Source organism: Ictalurus punctatus, chromosome 8, assembly GCF_001660625.3.
Source record: "Ictalurus punctatus breed USDA103 chromosome 8, Coco_2.0, whole genome shotgun sequence".
Lineage (NCBI taxonomy): Eukaryota > Metazoa > Chordata > Actinopteri > Siluriformes > Ictaluridae > Ictalurus > Ictalurus punctatus.
This window is the reverse complement of record NC_030423.2, coordinates 16399481-16421668: the sequence shown is the minus strand read 5'-3', so window position 1 is coordinate 16421668 and position 22188 is coordinate 16399481. Positions and strand designations below refer to the sequence as shown.

At 37.8% G+C, this 22188-nt stretch overlaps 3 protein-coding genes and 1 long non-coding RNA gene across 4 annotated transcripts; 3 read left to right on the top strand and 1 right to left on the bottom strand.

The window, feature by feature from the left end:
* Positions 1–511: 511 nt before the first annotated feature.
* Positions 512–4153, top strand: LOC108269330 (transmembrane emp24 domain-containing protein 6). Its single transcript, XM_017475149.2, has 4 exons — positions 512–859; positions 2684–2810; positions 3338–3486; positions 3756–4153. Exons 1-4 carry the CDS (start codon positions 647–649, stop codon positions 3987–3989), a joined length of 723 nt encoding a protein of 240 aa, XP_017330638.1. The 5' UTR covers positions 512–646; the 3' UTR covers positions 3990–4153.
* A 1501-nt stretch (positions 4154–5654) lies between these two features.
* Positions 5655–8624, top strand: LOC108269147 (transmembrane emp24 domain-containing protein 6). Its single transcript, XM_017474758.3, has 4 exons — positions 5655–5892; positions 6403–6529; positions 6780–6934; positions 8067–8624. Exons 1-4 carry the CDS (start codon positions 5686–5688, stop codon positions 8286–8288), a joined length of 711 nt encoding a protein of 236 aa, XP_017330247.1. The 5' UTR covers positions 5655–5685; the 3' UTR covers positions 8289–8624.
* Positions 8063–9689, bottom strand: LOC128633462 (uncharacterized). Its single transcript, XR_008396846.1, has 2 exons — positions 9437–9689; positions 8063–8353 (listed from the first exon to the last, which is right to left on the bottom strand). It is a non-coding gene; the product is annotated as an uncharacterized LOC128633462 (long non-coding RNA).
* A 568-nt stretch (positions 9690–10257) lies between these two features.
* LOC108269146 (mixed lineage kinase domain like pseudokinase) lies at positions 10258–21502 on the top strand. Its single transcript, XM_017474754.3, has 11 exons — positions 10258–10386; positions 15140–15592; positions 15818–15934; positions 16043–16220; positions 16404–16504; positions 18867–19002; positions 19170–19254; positions 19655–19794; positions 19905–19954; positions 20102–20245; positions 20607–21502. The coding sequence occupies exons 2-11, from the start codon at positions 15145–15147 to the stop codon at positions 20654–20656; spliced, it is 1449 nt and encodes a 482-aa protein (XP_017330243.1). The 5' UTR covers positions 10258–10386; positions 15140–15144; the 3' UTR covers positions 20657–21502.
* Positions 21503–22188: the final 686 nt, after the last annotated feature.

Here is a 22188-nt window from a genome sequence, read left to right as displayed (position 1 = left end):
GAAATGAACAGACAAGATAATTTCTCAGATGTTCGGGCTCAAGACTTCACTTTCTATCAGAATTATAGTCATTACTGTATTTAAATAATGAATTAGAAACAATAATGTATTAGAATGAGCACATTAATATACAGTAAACCTGTATTTTGAATTACGGCCAGCACTACTGTCAAATCTGCCGTTCTAGAAATTTAATCAACACCTTCTGTCCAATTTGATTTGAGAAGCTGAATTAGCTCATTCGATGTGGACTTTATGAAATGAAACCTGACAGCCTTTTGGTGAGTGTTCAGTTTTTGGATGTGGAGTTTACACCACACTAAATTTAATATATTAATACATCTTAATGTCAATGTGGTTTCTTGGTGGTTAAACACCAGGACATTTCTCAGCAGAATTGTGTATAAACAGTCAAAGTTAAAAGTGTGTACTAAAAAACTTTGTTTTTTAAAGTGCAGTTTGTGGCGAAGATGCCAGCAGCACCTGTGACCGGACATCCAGTTTCCCACTCAGAGACTGAAAACTCTGTAAGCCACATGTCAGGGTTAATAATCTGCTACTGTTTCAAAGAAGGCTTTGGCTCCTCAAAAGCTCAACTTCTTCATTGAAGAAACCAGTCAGTGGATACACTCTACATAACGTTATAATGTCAGGGAAGGATATTGGTGTCTTCCTTTTGCTACTGATATTAGGATGGGATTGTGGGAAAGCTATGAAAGACCTGCACCTTGAAGCAACTGACCAGGAGGTGTTCTGGGGAGCCGACCAATACGACTTTGCCATTGTGCTGCCTGCCTCGGGCCTCGAGTGCTTCTGGCATTTTGCACACCAAGGCGAACACTTTTATCTCAACTTCATGGTAATATGTGCCTGATTTTTTTTTTCTGCATTCTTACTGGTAGGAACATGCCCTGTGGCTACAATTGTAGCTGTAGGTTGTGGGATGGCTGATATCCCACAACCTACACAGCTGATATTAATATTTTTTTCTGAATTGTACAGTAGCTCATGCACAGCCAATAGTCTATGCAGTAGTTGGTACAAACATATGTTTTCGAAATGAAACGTGAAAGATTTTACGAAAAGTGAAATTCATTTAAGACAAACTAGAGGAGCACAAGGAACTGTTTCAGCCACCATATGGCTATTCACATGGGTGAGAGAACAGAATATGTGCTGTGTATAGCTAAATGACTTAGACAGAGGAGTATGTTAGTGCTTTTTAACCTAATTTCTATCTATAATGTATGTAACATGTGTGTGATTTCAACAAATATGAATTACAACATGCTTCTAGAAAACCATTTTACTTATAATAAAGGTTTGAGAGCAGTTGTTGGGATGTCAATCACAGTTTATGCAAAATGGGTGTTTTTATAGAACGCTTTCATAAATTCAGGTTACTTGATTGAAGGCACTACTTTTTGAGAGGGAAGAGTATGGGAATAGACTGTATGTTATGTGTTATGCACATAGCTGGGCAGTTCAGACTGTCCAGTACTACCATAAAACCATAGGACAAGCACAAGTAACTGGAATTACTGTCTGCTGTGTTGGGTAAATGTTAATATTTTTTTTTAAATAAGAAGGATCATAAAAATTATATTTAGTTTATATATATATATATATATATATATATATATATATATATATATATATATATATATATATATATATATATATAATTTATTTATTTATTTAGTACTGCCCTGAATAAGCTATATCACATATCAGATGTTTAACATAAGAGTCAGGGGGGTGTAAACTTTTGAACTTTTAAAAAACTTTTTGAAAAAGGCAACACAGTACATTAAGAGGCAGGGGGGTGTAAACTTTTGAACAGGATGATCGGTGTAAATTGTTATTATTTTGTCTTCTGGGAAACATGTAAATATCTTATGTAGCTTCTGAAGGGCAGTACTAAATAATAAAAAAAGTTCTTTAAACAAAATAATAACAATTTACATCGATCATCCTGTTCAAAAGTTTATACCCCCTGGCTCTTAATATAGTATGTTGCCTTTTCGAGAATCAGTAAATGTTTGCACCTTTTGTAATAGTTGTGCACGACTCCCTCAGTTGTCCTCAGTTTGAAAAGATGGATCTCAACATCATATAGTCACTGTTGGAAAGGGATCAAATATGTAGAAGATGCTGGAAAAGCAAAGAATGTGCAGGACCTGGAGGATTTTTCTGAAGAGCAGTGGGCAGTTTGACTGCTCAGGACAAACAAGGGACTCATGAACAACTATCACAAAACATAAACACAGACACTGATTATCCAGGTAACGACACACAGTATTAATAATCAAGTGTATGTAAACTGGTTAATAAATTCAATTATTATTGTGTCTTGTGGACTATATGTAAACATCTGTTGTGAGAAATAGCTTATTCAGGGCAGGACTAAATAAAAAACTAAATGCAATTTTCATGGTCCCTCTTTTTTTTATTAGCATTTTGCAGATTCTGCGAGACGTATTTAAACTTATGACCTCAACTGTACAAATACACAATATGTGTTACCAACTTGATATGTATGAGTGTATAAGTATATATTTACAAGTATATGTATATAGAATGGTCATTTTTATCCTTCAGTGAAGTCTTTTTGTCCATTATCAAGATTCTCTTTGGTACATGTTGTCAGTAAGTAAGCCCTGTCTGTGACGTGTGTGACCAGGTTCAGTGGGCGACAGGGGTGGGTGTGAACAGACACCTGTCAGTCACTGTAAATGCTCCAGGTGGCCTTATCATGGGCTCAGTAGATGATGTCACAGGGGAGATTGCCTTTGATGCTAAAGAGACTGGTAAGTGAGACGTACCCGTTTTTAGCCCTGACTCTGCTTTACAGTTTACAATTCTTATATCTTGGTGGTTTTGAGCTATAAATTGTGCTTAAAGTCCAGACTTAAAACACGTCACGCTTCCCATGCCTTTGACTCAAGCATTATCTGCACTCCTTTTTAATTATTTTCTGTATATATCTAATGTATGTCTTTTGATTCCTCCTTATGTTCTTTTATTTTGCTTTTAGACAAGTAAAGCACTTTGAATGAAACGTGTTATATAAATAAACTTGCCTTGCCTTGTGCCATTTATTACACAGTTGTGTGATAGTTTACAGATATTATTATACAGTTATTATTATCAGTTTTTTTATTAAATAAATGTATAACTTACATTGCTTTATGAATACAAAAAATGCAGTATGGGTTCTATTTTAATAATTAAAAAACAAGTTGTAATTTTTAATTTTTTTTAAAAAGCCAAAAAACGGATGATACTATGAGTTTTTCTGCAGTGTGTATTCACAGCACATTAATATTTTCCCCAGGTTTTTATCAGATGTGCTTTAGCAACTTCCACAACCGATTTGGCAGCATGCAGGTCTTCATGAACTTCGGTGTGTACTACCAGGATTCAGGAGATTCCAAGAAGGATGACAATGCGAAACAGTTGAATAGCACACTTGATACCATTGAGGTAAGATACATCATGAATCCACAACTGCAATATATAAATATTATATATATATATATATATATATATATATATATATATATATATATATATATATATATATATATATATATATATATATATATATATATATATATAATATTTACTATATAAAATTAATTTGTTGTGTATGATTCTTAGATTTTGAGCAAATACTGAAACATGCAAATACATAATGTATATTATTTTTAAAGCATGCTTTTTTAATGAAAACCTGCTGAATGTCTGTGCAGGACAGCTCCACCCGGCTGCAGTCTTCTGTATTCCACATGTGGCGTTACTATAGCATTGAGCGCATGAGAAGAGCGACCGATTACTACCTGCTCCAATCCAACTCTAACTACATCAGCACTTGGTCGGCTGTGCTTAGCCTCGTCATCATCCTGTCTGGATACCTGCAGCTCTTCTTCCTCAAAAGGCTTTTCAAAACAAAGCAGACCACAGAGACTGAAAAGCCCCGCTGTTGATCTGTTCTTTACAAATGATGGTGATCACATGTCTGAGGACATAAAGGACATTATTAGGCTCATGAAATTCCATGGTTTTCCCCACTATCCCTCTTCCTGTGCTATTCTTTCATAGTTAGTAGAATGTCAATAGAAAACGTGAATAAAGCTCACTAAATCTCTTATCTCCTGGGTTTTTATTTTCTCTTTCTACAGTTGAATGCAAAGGAAAAATTGAAAAAGAAATGTAATTTATAACAACAAGACATTGCATTAGATGTTGCATAGATGTCAAGACCTTGGCATTATACGGTTCTTTATCAGAGTTCTGTTATTTTAAGATATCTAGCCGAAAGTTTTCCCATCAATTAGTTGAAAGAAGATTCTTTCTAACTACATATTCTTTTTATTTTAAATATACACAATATGGCCAAAGGTTTGTGGACACCTGAACATCACACCCATATGTGCTTTTTGAACATCCCATTACAGATTTATCCCCCTTTTGTTGTTATAATAATCTCCACTCTTCTCTGAAGGCTTTCCACTAGTTTTTAGAGCATTAGTGAGGTCAGACACTGATGTTGGTGAGGAAGCCTGGAGTGCAGTCAGCATCCCAGTTTAATCCCAGTGGATCCAGAGCCTATGCCAGGAATGCTGGATGTAAGGCTGGATGGGATGCCAGTACATCACAGGGCACCTTGCATAATCATTTACACCTAGGAGCAATTAAAGTAGCACTTACTGGCATGTTTTTGGGAGGTGGGAGGAAACATGTAAAACTCAACAGGGACAGTAACCTGAGGTCAGGATTTAACTGGGGACTATGGAGCTGTGAGGCAGCAACACTACCCGCTGCACCATACTGCCATCTCCATTCAGCTGATTTTGCTTTTTATGTTCTGGATTGTGGGCACGGTGGATTAGTGGTTAGCACATTTGCCTCACAGTTCTGCAGTTGGGGGTTCGAATCCTGCCTCTCCCCTGTGTGCGTGGAGTTTGCATGTTTTTCCCGTGCTTCAGGGGTTTCCTGGGTACTCTGGTTTCCTCCACCAGTCCAAAGACATGCATTGTAGGCTTATTGGCATTTCCAAAATTGTCCGTAGTGTGTGAATGTATGTGTGATTGTGCTCTGTGATGGGTTGGCACCCCGTCCAGGGTGTCCCCTGCCTTGTGGCCTGAGTTCCCTGGGATAGGCTCCAGGCTCCCATGTGACCCTGTGTAGGATAAGTGGTATGGATGGTCTGGATTGTTGTCTTGTTGCAGGACACACTCATACTTAATTTTTTTTCAACTGTCTGTTTCTATTAAGATAAATTGAAGATAAATTGAAAAAGCTGTTCATTATCCTTTTTTTTCATTCAAAGACCTTGAGGGATGCAAACTTTTGCACTTATATATTGCAAATATAGTCCATTCGATCACTTACCTCCTGAATCTGTTTTAGAAACTAAGTTATGACAACATTCTGAAGACATTCTTAAGTAACTGCCCATTTTATATGCTTCTACATAGCATATTTATCAGGTGCTGCCTTACGTGTCCTTGAACAGAAGCCAGGGCTGTGTGTGTGTGTGTGTGTGTGTGTGTGTGTGTGTGTGTGTGTGTGTGTGTGTGTGTGTGTGTGTGTGTGTGTGTGTGTGCATGTGTGTGCATGTGTGCGTGTGTGTGTGCATGTGTGCGTGTGTGTGTGTGGTTAGTGGTAAGAGTCAGAGCCATGCGCTGCACGCTTTGCACTTTAGTCCTCCTCATCTTTCCTGTTTTGGGACAGTGGGGTGAAAGTGTCTCAGGTCCAGAAGACGGAGGTCATGAGTTCTTTCATGCAGCAGATCATTATGACTTTGCTCTTCTGCTGTCTGGGACAGAGTCACAGTGCTTCTGGCACTTTGCTCGTCAGACTGGCCGCTTTTACCTGACTTACATGGTGAGTTTGGTCTCAGTCTAGGATTTTGCTTCTTCGTTATTGAGATTGGGTTAATTTGCCTTTGTCAATATGTATATAGACTATATTTATAGCATAGTTGGGGTTTTTTTGAGTGAAAGAGAAATCTTGCAGGTTTTTGGGAAACTGAGGAACTGCAGTAAGTGAATTTTGTCATGACCTTGCCTTGGTTCTCCTTCTGCTTATCAGTTATTGTACCATTGACTTATCTGATGTGTTTCTTTACCTTCTACAAAATAGTCAGCAATGTTTAGACTTATTTTCATTACGTTAAAGGAAAATATATCAAATGCAATTATTTTTATGATCATGGGTTATACAAGTGCATTATGCATTCTATGTGTAATAGATATATTGAATGACCTACAGAACAAATAATGTCCACATGGATATTAATATTGGATTTAACGTAGAATTAGTCAATAATACGGTTTTGAAGCTCTTATATGACACAGTTATATTATAGTTATGTGGTGTATGACGTGTGTTCAGGTTCAGTGGGTGTCTGGGATGACTGCAGGCAGACACCTGGTAGTCTCTATTCTCTCTCCTAAGGGCATCCTCCTTTCTTACACTGATAACACTATGGGCCAGATGAACTTTCAAGTAAAGGAGACAGGTACAGCAAACCTCTCAGATAACATGACTGTAGTTCATAGCTATCACAGCAGATGAACAGCGCATTTACTGTGAAAAGTTTGGTAATATGAGCGAGTATGGTTCCTCTTAGTGAGAGAATAATGTATAAAGAAATAATAAAATAAGGAAATATTGTTTTACATCCATGCTTGTACACATGCACACACACACACACACACACACACACACACACACACACACACACGCACACACACACACACACTTTTCAGGGTTTTACCAGATGTGTTTTGCCAACTATCACAACCATTTTGGTGACATGCGAGTCTTCCTGAACTTCGGGGTGTTCTACGAAGAGGAGGCTGAGGCCAAGAAGGAGAATGAAATGGACGAGGAGGTTCTAAACGGCACTCTTTCCAACATTAAGGTACCTAATTTGATAGTGAGGTATTCCTAAATTAATGAATGTCATATCACTTACCACTTTAATAGGAACACCTGCATCCCTGCTCATTCATGCAATTATCTAATCAGGCAGCAGCCCAATGCATAAAATCATGATACAGGGCAAGACCAGACAATATTTTTACAATCTTCAACTTCCCAGTTTTAATGAGTCTGTGTCCACTGTAGCCTCAGATTCCTGTTTGTGGCTGACAGAAGTGAAAACAGATGTAGTCTTCTGCTTTTTTTTAGCACAACTCCCTCAAGGCTCAGCATGTTGTGCATTTTAAAATGCTTTTCTGCTCACCACGGTTGTAAAGAGTGTTATTTGAGTTGCCTCTGCTCCAACCTGGCCATTCTGCTCTGACCTCCTTCATCAACAAGGCATTTCCACCTACAGAACTACTGCTGACAGGATGTTTTTTGTTTGTTTGTTTGTTTTTCACACCATTCTGTGAAAACTCTAGAGACTGGTGCCTGTGAAAATTACAGGAAATCAGTGATTTCTGAATTACTCAAACCCTGACTGAAAGTAACAGTGGTCAAAATCACTGAGATCACATTTTTCCCTATTCTGATGTTTGATGTGAAAATTAACTGAAGCTCTTGATTTGTATCTGCATGATTTTAAGCCTTGTGCTGCTGCAACTTGACTGGCTGGTTGGATAATTGCATGCTTGAGCAGGTGTACAGATGTTCATAAGACGTGATATACATAAAATCATTATAATTTATGAAAATCTAATCTTCTACTCAAGTCATGTCTAGCTCATCCTGGATAGGGTCTAAGAGGAGAGGGAAGGGTACCAGCTACCATAATGAGTTAATGTAGGCTGCAATGGTTTATGAGTCTGATTTGAGATTAGACATAGAATTAAAATGCTCAGACATTGAATTTTGACTTGCTCGTGAACATTTTTTACTGAAGGTTGCTTTTAAAATATGTTGGTGTAAAATAGTCAAGCTGCAAAAAATTATGACTCAAGTCAGGCTTAAGTCATTCCAAAACTGAGGTAATATACCACTCGATTAAGAATATACAATCAAGATCAGACATTTAATTCCTATTTCATACATATCTCCGGTATAGTATTTTGCTCTCTTTCTTTGCCCAGGATATTTCAAATAAGATACAGCTTCGAATCCAGCACATGTGGCGCTTCTATAATGTAGCACGAATGCGCAGAGGGGCTGATTACTTCCTGCTTCAGTCCAAGTCCTATTATGTGAATGCCTGGTCTGTCCTCCAAAGCTTTGTCATCATCATGGCTGGATATCTGCAGCTCTTCTTTCTCAAGAGGTTCTTCAGGGCAGAAGAAAACCGACATCGCTGCTGAGAGATAACGAGAAAGTGCTGAAACCTCTAAACTGGCTGGTTTCCTTTTTGCTTGCTCTTTGAATCCTGATTTGACAGTAAAATAGGAAGGAAGAAAATAAAGAGAAAATGTGTGGTCAGAGGTTTTGGCTAAACCCTGTGACATTGTGAATCCTGAAAGCTGAGAGTGAACAGCTTGTAATATGAATGTAGATGTTTTTCATGTTAAATGAGACAAGTGTTGAGTAATGAGATGTTGTTTTCTCATATGTTGCTACACACAGCTGGTTCAAATCTGATGTGCTTCAAATCAATGCTGGATACTTTAATAAAAAATAAAATATATTCGGATACTGTATTATGCATATCTAATCCTGTGTTCATTAATTCAGTGATTTGTTAAGTAAGAATTAATTAGTTTTGTTGTGATAAATCACGTGTTTTTCGTACAGATTTATAATCTAAAACAGTGGTTTTCAAATTGTGGGCCGCCAGGGGGCGCCCGGGGGGCCTCAACAATTTGGTCGGAGCCACCAAGCCCATCACTCCCACTAGTATGTTTTCTTTCTCACTCTCAGACAACCACACACAAACACAAACACACAATCAATTCCTAATGTAATGTAATGTAAAGAAGTAAGATGTAATTATTAATTTAAAAAAGGGGGATCTATTCAGAAGTCTGTATTTTTACTGTGTTTTAAAGACATCCTGCAAAAAGGGGGGCCTCGGTCAAATGTTAATGTCATTTTGGGGGGCCTAGCCCTGGAAAAGTTTGGGAACCCCTGATCTAAAACAGTGGTTCTCAACCAGGGGGGCGTGCCCACCTGGGGGAGAGGGGGGGCGTGGAGAGCTCGGAAGGGGGCGCGAATTTTTCAAGAAAAAAAACATCATTTGGGTACTCGGTGTATTTTATTGATTTTCAAATAGAATGAGCATAAACGAAAGGGGGGGGGGGGGGGGGACACACATGTGTTCCCTCTCTCTGTATTTTCTTTTGCTGGGGAGAGGCGGAGCTTAGCCGGCCTTTTCTCTAGCTGTCAGTGCAGACCAGTGTAGCCAACTTAGCGACTTCTCACATCCCTTTAGCGACTTTTTTTTTTTTTTTTTGCTTAAAAAAACCCCACAACAAAACGCCTAGAGACAAATCTAGCGAATTTTTGGACAAACCTCAACGACTTTCCAAATATCCCCAGTGCTGTCCTGCAAGCGCGAGGTCTTTCTCTCCCGCTGCACTCTCACCTCTCTCTGCGTCTGCTCTGTTCAGCGACGGGCTGAGAACCGGAGATTTAACAATGTCATGGATAACGAGACGCAGACCTTCCTCCCAATTTACATCATTCACATGTGAATGTTTTTAAAACGCAAGACGAGTGTAATGCAACATGTCAAATAGTACATGTTATTACAGCCTAGTTCTTTTGTTCAAAGTAGTTATAGTGTTCAGAAACATTTATATCATTCATATCGTTATATAGGTTTATAAAAGTTATATTAAAATCACGTTATGAAAAGTAATTTTAAAAAAAGTTTTTAAAAAACAAAAGCAAAAAAATCTATCAATCTATCTATCTATCAAAAACAGATGGTATAGATAGATAGATAGATAGATAGATAGATAGATAGATAGATAGATAGATAGATAGATAGATCTTATATAGAATGGATAATCATTATACCTGGTCTCCTCCAATAGGAGAGATAGGGAAGGCTTGGGTGGTTTAGTTGCAAAAGGTTGAGAACCTCTGATCTTTTACAAGGCTTTTCAAAGGCATTAGAAAATGACCTGGGGTTACAGACTGTGCAGAAATTGGCATGTTACCCCTGTGTCCGTGTGGTTTCACTCCGGGTTCTCTGGTTTCCTACTACCTCCCAAAAACATGCCAGCAGGTGACTTGGTTAAAATAAATTGCCCCTAGGTGTGTATGTGTGCATGTAGTGCCTCATGCCCAGGGTTTTTTACACTGGAGGTGAGTATGGACCTTGCAGGCAGTGAGCTTTATGCACCACTAAGAGGAGGAGGTGTACTTTAAAAAAGGCGGAACTTTGGCTCTTCTGAAAGCGGGGGATTCCTGCAGTGAGACTTCACTGAGACCAGAAGTAGTTTGCACTGGTACACGGTAAGTAATGTTCAACCTATTCTCATTTATGTGTGTGTGTGTGTGTGTGTGTGTTCAGTACATTAAAGTTTTTTTAGCCGTTATTGGTGAGGATGATTTAAACGGTTTAACGCGTTCTGGCTTATTCCAACTTGTTTTGCCTAAAGGTTAAACTGAATAGACTATGACAGAGTTGTGACTTTACTTTATAACATCATAAGAAGAAACAAAAGAGAACATAATCCAAAAACCTTTTGATAATGACTTATTGTTGAACAGACATGCTGCAGGTTAGAGCTTTGACAGCTCAGTTTTATCTGTGGATGTATGTCAGCTGTGTTTCTAAAAAGGATTTCCTGTTGAGAAATCGGGTGCTTTCCATTCAACTTCAGAGCTAAAAGTGCTTCTGAATGTTTATAGTCGAGTAACACCGATTCTTATTTTAGGAACAGTTTAGTGTGATTATTCCTCTGCTACAATTGTTAGTTTGTACCGTGTGTAAACACACTCTTAACAACTGAGGACTAAAGATGCCATGACTAAATTACAAAAAAAAAAAAAAAAAAAAAAAGGATTCCACTGCTCTGTGAGTAGTAAACTAAGCATTATGTTGAAGACTGTGTGTGTGACTCAGCAACTCCAAACAAGTTTCACTTCCATGCTTCTGCCTTTTTAATAAGAATATTTACGCAACCTCAGAGATTTGTGTTTTTCTCTGTATCTTTGGAAATGTGGAAATTGAAGGTAAATTCAGATATATTGAAATAGATTGTAGTTTTCACACATTACATAAGGTTTGTTTTGCTATTAATAAAACTAAACTCCCTAAAACATTATACATTTCTGACATTCTTAAGGTGTTGACTATGGCTTACCCTTTTGAAATAAAAAAAAATATATTATTGACATGTTTGGGAATTCTGGACACATGTCCTTGGTTTAAGCCTTTACTTTTAACATCAAAAACTTTATATATATTATTTGTAGCATGACAAATCATGACATCATTAATCAAAATTCAATAACATCATTTGAAAAAAAAAATGGAAAAAATGATTTTTTTTAAATCTTATTCAAAATAATCATCAACATATTCTATTATTGTGTGAACACATTAAATTATTAGATTATGTAAAATGTAATACATATTAAGATATGTGGCCAAAGTAATTCTATAATTCAGTTCTTACCGCAATAGCAACTATAAAAGGGCTTAGAAAATCCGTAATGTTTTCCAAATTCAAATCCAAATTTGTACAAGCCAATATGAAAAGATTAAGTAAAAGTCACAGAAGAAAACCATCACTAAAAGGTAAGTAACATTTTATAATTTGTTTCTTGCTGTAGTCGTGTAACAGGGTTTGAATTTTTTTTTAAAACAATCTCCATCAGGAGCGGACTGGCAACAAAAAGCAGCCCTGGAATTTCCTGTCAAGCGGCCCCAAATTGATGCACCAAATTCGAACCGACACAACATGTTTGTCGATCAACGAAAAATAAAAAAACAAAAAGCAATCTGTTCATTTGTATTGTTTGTGTTAAGTTAATATGTACAATTATGAAACAGATTTTTTCTAAAGGTTTTCCTTCCTGTGTTCGTGTGTACTGAAAGTAAAAATGTAATATCTGTATATAGGCTATATAATGCCGGGGTTGGAAAAAAAAAAAGACCGGCCCTCGCAAGACCGTCCCACCCGGGAAAACTCCCGAAATTCCCAACGGCCAGTCATGCACCTGATGCACCTGATCTCCATAATTATATGTACACAGTACACTCCCAGGAAATGGTAGTGGAAGCAGATGTAAATGCAGGCAGTTTATTGAGGAAAGCACAAACAAAATAAGCAAAGCAAGAAATGACAACAGCTAACAATTAGACACACAGAATCCGGACCTTAAATAGTGAAACTAATTTAAACAGGAAATAGGTGCAAGTGATCAATGAACATGTGGAAAGATCATGTGAGGGGCTGATGGTTATTCTAGTTCTGCACTATCCACTCTTCCATGAAATACAGTGCTTTGAAAAAATATTTGACCCATCCTGATTTCTTCTGGTTTTGTGTATTTCTCATATTGCACAGTTTTAGATCTTAACACCTATCACCAATGTGAAAAACTAACTGCCCCCTTAAACTTAAAATCTGGTTGTGCCAACTTTAGCAGCAATAACTGCAACTAAACACTACCGATAACTAGAGATCAGTCTTTCACAGCACTGTGGTGGAATTTTGGCCAACTCTTCTTCACAGAACTGCTTTAGTTCAGCCACATTGGTTTTCGAGCATGAATTGCCCGTTTAAAGTTCTGCCACAGTATCTCAATTGGTTCAATTCAGGACTTTGACTAGGCCATTCCTAAACCTTAATTTAGCTTTTTTTGAGCCATTCATAGATGGGTTTACTCCTATGCTTTGGATCATTGTCTGGCTGAATAATCCAGGTGCGCTTGAGTTTCAACTTACAGACTGAAGATCAGATATTCTTCTTTAAGATTTGCTGGTAGAGAGCAGAATTCATGTTTCCCTCAATCACTGCAAGTGTCTCAGGCCCTGGGAATTTTGTTTAATTTCTGAAACAATTTAGTATGAGATATACACAAAAACAGAAGAAAATACTTTCTCACAGCACTGTACACTACAGGGTTAGTGTTTATATAGGTTTTTTTTGCAGCGTACCATTCCACTTTTGCAGTAAATGTACAGGGTGTCCCAAAAGTCTCCACAGATCGGGGGAAAATAACACTTTTTAGCAAAGTATACAATAACTTTTTTTTTACGCCATCTCTTTGTAAACACACATGGAGTCATCTTTCTCACTCATGATGAACTTGTCTTAACACATCTAGTGTTATGCATGTAATTGCATGCCTATTGCAATCTTGCCACAGTTTCCTGATCCAGCCATGACAATGATTTCTTCTTATGTCAGAGTTGTTGAATTCCTAAAGGCTATCTGAAAAAATATATATAAACCAAGTATGAACATTTTAGAAGACATTTTGCTTAAAAAAAAAAAAAAGTGTATGGAGACTATGTACAGTATGGAGACTTTTTGGGACACCCTGTATTATAAATAGGGTTGGGCTATAAAGATGGCAAGAGTAGATTAGCTTCATGTTAGTGTGTTTTATTTAATTGGAAAACCTTTTAAGACTGTCCCAATTAATCTGAAAATTGCTGCCCCAAATTACTAGACCATCTTGTAGTTTAGCATCATAAATATGGGTCATCTATTAGTCTTGATATAAAACATTGTGTTTCTCCAGGTAACACCGTGTGTCAAAACAATTATATCGACATAATTTACACAAATGCAGAGCAGTTACAAATGAACAGGTTTGTAAACTGCTGTAGCAAAACACCCACATCATAGACACAGGATAATTACTCAGATCACAACAAGCATCATACCTCTGAGGATGAAGGGGCAGAGTAGAGCCGGTCTGAAACAGCTGTAAAGCAAGCAATCTATTTGTTAAACTGGCGCACACAGCATCACCAGTCACATAATTACAGTACTGTTTTGGTCATTAAAACTTTAGGCGCTGGTAATGTACTTATCTCATGATATCATAGGTGTGTATAGTAGCAGCAATTCCCGACCATCTATTAGAAAAGATGAAGCCTCTTAACTTAGTAGATGAACTGATTGCGAGCCCAGCTGCCTATACTTAGTGTTGTTTCCAGAGATGTTTTGTAACTCAGTTGTAGTGGTTTCAACATCCAGCATATAAGACCAGGACTCTGTGGTTTTAGACTTCCACTTTTGTTTGTGTTTCTACTTCACAGTCCTGTGACTAACAGTTGAGGGGACCAATTCTAGCAGTACAGAAAGTACTGGCTTGAGTAAAGTAAAGGCTTGAGATGAGATGGCATTGTGATGAAAGTTAATCTTGTGACCTTCCAACTCTACTATTTTTCTAAGGAGATTATCATCATTATCAGAAGTTTATCATCTGCATCAGCAACAAATGTAACTTAAATAGCCAAAATTCCACTAGTTAGAAATGGTGTCTGTAGCATTGGGTATATAGTGTACTTGAGATCAGACCAAGTAGCCATTTTCCTAAAAAAAAAAAAAAAAAAAAAAAAAAGGAGTTGTGGTTGGTTTGTCAGGAAAAATGCTCACTCACAGTCTCTTAAAGAAATTATAAATTCCTTCATTCTTTCATCTTCAGTAACTCTTTTAGCCTGGTCCGGGTCATGTTGGATCATCCTGGGATGGGATGCAAGTCCTTTGCAGGACACCATGTGCACACATTCATGCACTCATTCACATCTAGGGGTAATTCTGCATAGCCAATTCACCAGCTGGAATGTTTTTGGGAGTTGGTAAGAAAAAAACAGAATATATAGCAACCCCTCCCAGATACAGTGAGAACATGCAAAACTGTCTGTGAGATAGTAACGTAAGCTCAGGAACAAACTGGGGACATTGGAACTGTGTGGCAGCAACACTACCCACTGTGCCACATGTTGGAAAAATGCTGTAAATGTTAATTTTTTTCTGACAATCATGTCTTTGATGTCTTTACTTGCTTGAAGCAAATGCATTTGATCTAAAGTGGTTTAGAAGTCAGTCAGAATCCAATCAAACAAAGACATCTGAGCAGTTGAGTGCCTTGCTCCGAGGTGGCTCTCTGGAAGTCCTTGAATATGAACTCATAACGTTATATTAACAGCATAAAACCTTAATTCGTCAGTTACCACTTCCTCTATTTCTTATTGCCTCTATCATAATGCCTTATTTACCTTTGTGTTCCTTTCCTGTAGCAATCATGGATTTTGTAGACCCGATCCTGACCATAGCAGAGAAATTGCATGAACTGTGTGGTGAGGTAAAAGCCAACAAGAAGCGCTGCAGGCGTCTGGCTGTGCGTGTGTCTGCACTGGTAGAGCTCGTCAAAGCCGTTAAGCTCACTGGCTTGGGAAAAACGCCAGACCAAGTAAAGAGGGGCTTGCAAGAGCTTAAAGTGACTTTGGAGTCGGCTGAAGAAGTTGTGAAGAAATACGCCTCATCCAGTTGCCTGAAACGCATTGTGAAGGCATTTGACCTTGGCGAGGAGTTTGGGAGCTTGAACGAGCGTCTGAACGATGCGGCACAGCTGCTCTCGCTGACCCTGCAGGTGGAACAGAGAGACAGGATGGATAAGGTGTTTAAAGAGAACAGGAGAAAGAAGGAGGATGAAGATGACAGAAGAGAGGACTATGAGGAGCTCCAGAATTGTATGTATTTATCTGCCTAAATTAAACATATGGACTTGATTCTTTGTAACCAGTTTAATTGTTTTTAGAAGTTCAATTAAAGAATCCTAATATTTGTCCCAACTGCTGGTCAATGACCTGTTTTGCTAATTATTTTTGCACATTCTCAGCTTACTTGGTGCAATGTCCTGAATTTATTTATTTATTTATTTATTTATTTATTTATTTATTTATTTATTTTTACAGTGCTTCAGTCTTTGGCAGATGAGAAAGAAAAGACTAGAGTGAGTGTGGATGCTGTGCAAGTGAAAGTCGAACAAACTCAGAAAGACGTTCAGGACATTAAAGGCATACTGGAATCGTGTAAGTAATTAATTTAGTGATGTACTTGAGGCTACCTAAGAAGGAGTGTAGAATGAAGTCACTGTTACAAAAGTAAACTACACAATTTACCTTATATGTGCCTGACAGTGAGAAGACCCAGCATTCATTTGCAGGATATTAGAGAAATCAGACCTGAGGAGCTAACCTATGACATTCCCATTGAGCCAATCATGAAGTCTGACAATTTTGAATTGTTCAAAGGAGAATATAACAAGTTCACTGTGGCCATCAAGAGATACACGTATACAGTGAGCACCAGCCCAAAGTAGGTGATATGAAACTTTCTAAAAATCTTCTCTGATAGGGAAACCCTCTGTTGTGGGACTCTTCATAAATCTAAGTCCAAACCTGTCTTAGTAAAGTTAAAAATTCTTTGTCATTTGCATTATACAACAAGGTTTCAGTTCCAAAATCTGTCTGTCTGACTGTATTTCTTTGTGGTCCCAAGACAAATGAGGAGCATATTTCATAAGGAAGTGGAGACTATGAAACGCTTTGAGTCACCCCACATCCTCAGGATGTTCGGGATCTGCGTTCAGAATGAGAACGGTAAGTTAACAACTGAATTTTATTCATCTTCAGTAACCAATTTAACTCTTGAATGTATAAATGTTTTGCCAATAATTATTACAAATTAGGGTCTTTAATGACCCAGAATGTGTATCTAACACGGATGGATCTCTAAACTGCACTAATAGTAAAAAATAAATAAATAAATAAAATAAAAAAATAATAAAAAAAAAAAACTGTAGTGATATTTTATAAACAATTACAAACTAATTTAAAAAGCATATTTTCTATATTTTGACATTTTATTTGTCATCAAACAGAAGCAAAAAATATATACAATGTTATAAATATGCACTAATAATTCAGACACTGTTACGACACGGCGAAATCGGCGCGGCAGCGCACAACGTGTAGTGCCGCCCAGGGACATGGCAGAGGAGGATTACACTTCCCAGTCATACCCGCGCTCGAGTTCGCCGGAGTTCTAATTACGAACACCTGCAAACACCTAAGGTTTATAAGGGCCTCCCTAGCATTAGCCGCCTGCGAAGTAACCGCTCAGCAGCATCGTCTCTGTTTACCAAGCCGATTTTCATAGAGGTGTTTTCCCTGGTGCTCGACTTAACGCTCGTCTCTCACTACGCTTTTTGCCTACGCCCCTGATACATAGCTTACCTGCTCTGTCCCGATTCGATTCTCATTCTGTGTTCATTCTCACGTCATCTCTCCGTTCGCACGCGCTTATCTTCGTCTACGCTTCGTAACAGACACTAAAATAGTCAAAGCAGTAACATTTCCATCAAATCATTTGTCACCATAAAAATATAAACATCATTACAATATTTATATATTTATTTACAATGTTTCGTACATTACTCTCAAAACTATCTTCATCACCGTCAAAATCAATATTTTGTTTGCTGACAGCTTAGTCATCAGATCCACCATCAAGCGACGCTAATATTTGATTACATACTTGTGCTGAGCCATATCAAGATTTGCAGTGTTTGTTTTATGTCAGAGGTAATTATGATTGACACATCACATCATTGTTTATCAAAAAATTTCCACCTTGAAGAATGAAGATGAATTGAACTTATTCAATATTGTTGAGCAGAAAAATATACTTACACTATTTCATACAAATTAACTAGAAAACATTATTTTACATTTATATATTTTTTTCTTGTTATAATGTTGATAATAAATTGATTGAGGAATACTAAGAAGGTGGAGGTCTAATTTTTTTTTAATGGGGGTGGGGGTTCGTGGATGGTGTCCCAGGTCGCTAACAACACAAGGTATGTGTTTAAGGGTTAACGTAATCAGAGTTGCAGTGGATCCAGAGCCTATCCTGGGAACACTGGGAATGAGGCAGGAATACACTCTATATCACAGGCCACCACACACACACACTTAGAGAAATTATAGTAGCCAATACACTTAGTAGCATGATTTTGGGAGCTGGGAGAAAACTGGAGAACCAGAAACAAAGCAACAAGCAGATCAGAACAAGGTCAGAACAAGCAAAACTCCATATATACAGTAACTGGAGCTCAGGATTAAACCAAGGACCACAAAGCTGAGGAGCAGCAACACTACACACTGCTCCATCATGCAAATGTGAAACTTGTTTTTATCATCAGTCGTATCTTTTTCTACGTTCGCAAGTACATTTTGTTGATTTCGTTGCACTATAGTTGATATTCTGTCTGGTATAGCATTTTTGTTATTTGGAAAGTCAATATGATTAGTCAACATAATAGGAAAGTCAACAGGATTCATTGAGAAATTCCTTGTCTCCCACAATAGCCACCAGTGATAATGAAAATATTTCAGTTTGAGGGTCATCACACAGCAGGTAGCCACCTCACAGCTCCAGTTTGATCCTGAGCTTACTGTCAGCTTACCTTTAGGTTACTGTCTGTATAGAGCAGGGGTGTTCAATCTTATCCGGAAAGGGCCGGTGGGTGCAGGTTTTCATTCCAACCAAGCAGAAGCCACACCTGAGTCTATTTAAAGCCAAGATTATCTGATTAAACAGGTTTAAATGAAAACCTGAACCCACACCGATCCTTTGCAGATAAGATTGGACACCCCTGGTATAGAGTTTTGGATTTTCCCATCGGTTTTCCTCTGGGTTCTCTGGTGCCCTCTTACTGTCCAAAAACATGCAGAGTGGCAGATTGGTTCTTCTAAATTGCCCCAGGTGTGTGTGAGTGAGTGTGTGCCTGGTGCGTCCCATCCAAAGTGAATTCTCCCACCTTGTTCCCAGTCTTCCCAGTACACACTCCGGATCCACCACGACACTGACCAGGATAAAGTGCTTACTGAAGATGATGAATGATGATATTGGTTTGCTCTTTTAACAAACAACATTTTCAAACATTTGATCCTGTAGGACCAAATCCAACCTACCTCATAGTGATGGAGTTCTGTGAGAAGGGCAATCTAAGATATGTGCTGGACAGTCCCAGCAAACTACCCTGGGACAGAAAAACTCGCATGTGTCTAGATGCAGCGCAAGGACTATACAGGTATCAACCAGAAGTTAAGCATTTACACAGCCTTTCTGCCTTGTTGTTTTTAAGGTGGTGTCTTCAATTAGGTCCTGTTTTGATTCCAGCACGCCGGTTTTTCCTGCAGTGCAAGATATGTTCTGTGGATCCGTATAAACTGCTCATGTCTGTTTCTCCCACTACAGACTGCATCAGTCAGAAGAAAAGTTTAAGGTGCATGGTTGCATCACTAGCAGCAAGTTTCTAGTGGCAGCTGGCTACAGAGTAAAGGTATTGTCATCATGCCCTGTTATACTGGTAAACATTAAAAGCAAAGCAGCAATCATTTAAGCTTACACTTACATATCTCCTGAATTCAATAAAGAAGCTCTAAACTTTAATAAAGAAGCGTTTTGGAAAAATTCCTTTAGATAAACATGACATTGTGTTTGAGTCTCAAACCACATCAATGGCACAGACCAAATGACCCTGCAAGGAAATGAATATCTGACAGTTTTGACCTTGTGAGGATATTTGGCTGGTCTCCATGCTCTCTCAGAAGAGCCAAAAGTGTTCCTTTTGATTACTGAGGTTAAGTTTAGGGTTTGGATGAGGTAGTATAACATTAGTTCATTATGTCAATTGATGAATAGTCAGACAAATGTGTGTGTGTGTCTGTGTGTCTTTCAAGCTTGGAGGATTTGAGTTGGCAAAGACTGAAATATCCCTAAAGAATAGTAAAGAGAATAAGAACAGCTCGATGATGTACATTTCTCCACAGCAGCTGAAAGACATAAACCATCAGTATGACAAAGCCTGTGAGATCTACAGGTAAAGAATCAGTTTGAAAAGAAAAATTCATTGAAAAAGCACACTGAGTCTTAGTATTTTATTTGACAGCACGATTCAGTAACCCAATCCATTGTACGTTGTCTTCACAGTTTCGGCATTGTTCTGTGGGAGATAGCAACACGTCAAGTCCCCTTTAAAGGCATGTAGCACTGACATTACTAATCATCATGACCTTTTATGATAACAAACTCATTCTCGGATCTCTATTGCTATCTATTTTTCAGGAATATTATGTTACTTTAGAGTTTTATTCACCCTGTCTTATTCATCCTGTTTTTATACCCAGATTGCTCCTCTTATAGTAAAATGTATAAGAAGGTCTGGGTGGAAAAGACGGTGGAACCGCTGTCACATGACTGTCCCAGTCAGCTCAAGGAGCTGATTAATGCCTGCCGTTCGTTTGAGCCGTTCCAGAGGCCTTCTGCTGGAGGTATAAGCAATTATAAACACTTACATAGTAATATTCTGTATTATTATTACACTCTGTTCATACATCAGTAAGATTTTATTAAAGGATAAGTTAGTTACAGTGATGTAGTTATACTGATATCGTGGTGTGCAATCATAAGAGTAGGATGTCATGTGTAGATAGTAGCTGAGAGTCTGTATTTCTGATCACAGGATCAGTTCCAACAATTACTTCAGTGCAACATCAATGCAAAATAACCATTTTATTAAATCAAACTGCATGCAAGTAGAGAATGGTGCATTCATTTCATAATTCATTAAGATAATAGAAGAATGTTTAGGCTCATTCATCCTAACTTTATTTGTGTTTTTCTAATTTACAGTGTTGGTGGACAAGCTACGTAAACTAGCACAGCAGTATGATGAGGACTAAATCCAAAGCACATCCACACTTGACTACGACAGATGTTTTCACATGTGTACAGTTAGGATACAGAGAATCTGAGAAATTCATTGGGATTGTTTACTGGACTCAGCATTTAAACTTCCTGGACATAGCATATAAACTATACTGCCAATTACTGAAAAAATGTGACAATTATGTTTTTTTTTTGTTTTTTTTAAAAAGGGCCTATGCAATCAATAGATTTTGAAAATTCCTAATCTGTGTCTGACAAGTTCTCTCTGTTTGTTAAAGGAGCCTGTCATTGCTTGTAGCCAACAGCATCTGAAGACAAAATTTGACACTAAGTAAATGTAACGTCTGATGGTATTTCTGACATTTGTGTGGGGGTTAATATATATTGTATGAAATCTGCAGAATGAATTGAAATATATGTAAACTCAGATTTGGGTCCAGTTGGCTGTTGTGTGCTGTTACGACCCTGAAGTTGACTATTTTCTTAAAACAGCAGGGGTTTTTGTTAAACTACAGTAATTTACCAATTTTTGTATTAATTCAAGAATGACATACATTTTTATCCATTTATAGTTGCATTTAATGTTGTGGAACATTAGCTAAACAAGTTATCACTTACTTATTGACCACTACAAAGCACTAACACCTGAGATTGGTTCCATAAATATAAAATAGATATGTTCTTACAGAAAACTTCACCATATCAAAAATTGTTTGCTTTTTTCTTTCTTTTTTTAATAACATGCTTTTAATCGGTTTTCATTATTAAACCTAGATTGCCTAAGCACATCCACCATACAAGTCCCTGTAAATTAGCTGTTACTTTATCATAGACAATGCATTAAAACATGATTGGGGCCAGCTGCTGTTGTTGTTGTTGATATTGTTGTTGTTGAAAATAATCAACAATATGGTGGTGTTATGCGGCCTGATGCAAAGTCAATTAATTTTCAATCATGTCCCAAAAATGTTTGTATTAGGATCAGGGTGATCCAATCCATTCTTGCTGTGAAAAACCGACACAAAAGTAAAATGGATTACTTGATCCTGAATAGCAAAACATGGGATTTTCCAATCACCATCGTTCTGATCCAGATTAAACTCTCTGAACAACTGGTATCAGCTTTTCTTCTCAAGGGACGTCGGCCATATTTTCCAGGCGATTCACAGCCACGTGATCGGAAGGATGAGCTATTGCAGTGGTTCTCAACCAGCAGGGAGGGGGCGCAAATTGTTTTCAAGAAAAAACAGAAAACAGACAGGGCATCATTTAGGCGATCTGTGTATTTTACTGCTTTTCAAATAGAATGAGCGTAAATGAAAAACGCGCTCTATACCCCTGTATTTTCTTTTTGCTGGGGAGAGACGGAGCTTAGCTTTTATTTTATTTAGCTGTCAGTGCAGACCAGTGTAGCCAACTTAGCGACTTAAAAAAAACACGCCTAGCGACAAATCTAGCGGCTTTTTTGGACAAACCTTAGCTACTTTCCAAATACATTTCCATAAATTTCCAGCGGGAAAGCGAGGTCTTTCTCTCCCGCTGCACT

Excerpts from the sequence above, each read along its gene's own strand:
- LOC108269330 (XM_017475149.2), top strand. The coding sequence starts at position 647 with ATGTCAGGGAAGGATATTGGTGTCTTCCTTTTGCTACTGATATTAGGA. Across the intron at positions 860-2,683 it reads ACTTTTATCTCAACTTCATG|GTTCAGTGGGCGACAGGGGT; the intron begins GTAATATGTGCC and ends GTGTGTGACCAG. Across the intron at positions 3,487-3,755 it reads GCACACTTGATACCATTGAG|GACAGCTCCACCCGGCTGCA; the intron begins GTAAGATACATC and ends ATGTCTGTGCAG.
- LOC108269147 (XM_017474758.3), top strand. The coding sequence starts at position 5,686 with ATGCGCTGCACGCTTTGCACTTTAGTCCTCCTCATCTTTCCTGTTTTG. Across the intron at positions 5,893-6,402 it reads GCTTTTACCTGACTTACATG|GTTCAGTGGGTGTCTGGGAT; the intron begins GTGAGTTTGGTC and ends ACGTGTGTTCAG. Across the intron at positions 6,935-8,066 it reads GCACTCTTTCCAACATTAAG|GATATTTCAAATAAGATACA; the intron begins GTACCTAATTTG and ends TTCTTTGCCCAG.
- LOC108269146 (XM_017474754.3), top strand. The coding sequence starts at position 15,145 with ATGGATTTTGTAGACCCGATCCTGACCATAGCAGAGAAATTGCATGAA. Across the intron at positions 15,593-15,817 it reads CTATGAGGAGCTCCAGAATT|TGCTTCAGTCTTTGGCAGAT; the intron begins GTATGTATTTAT and ends TTATTTTTACAG. Across the intron at positions 19,795-19,904 it reads AAAGCCTGTGAGATCTACAG|TTTCGGCATTGTTCTGTGGG; the intron begins GTAAAGAATCAG and ends TTGTCTTCACAG.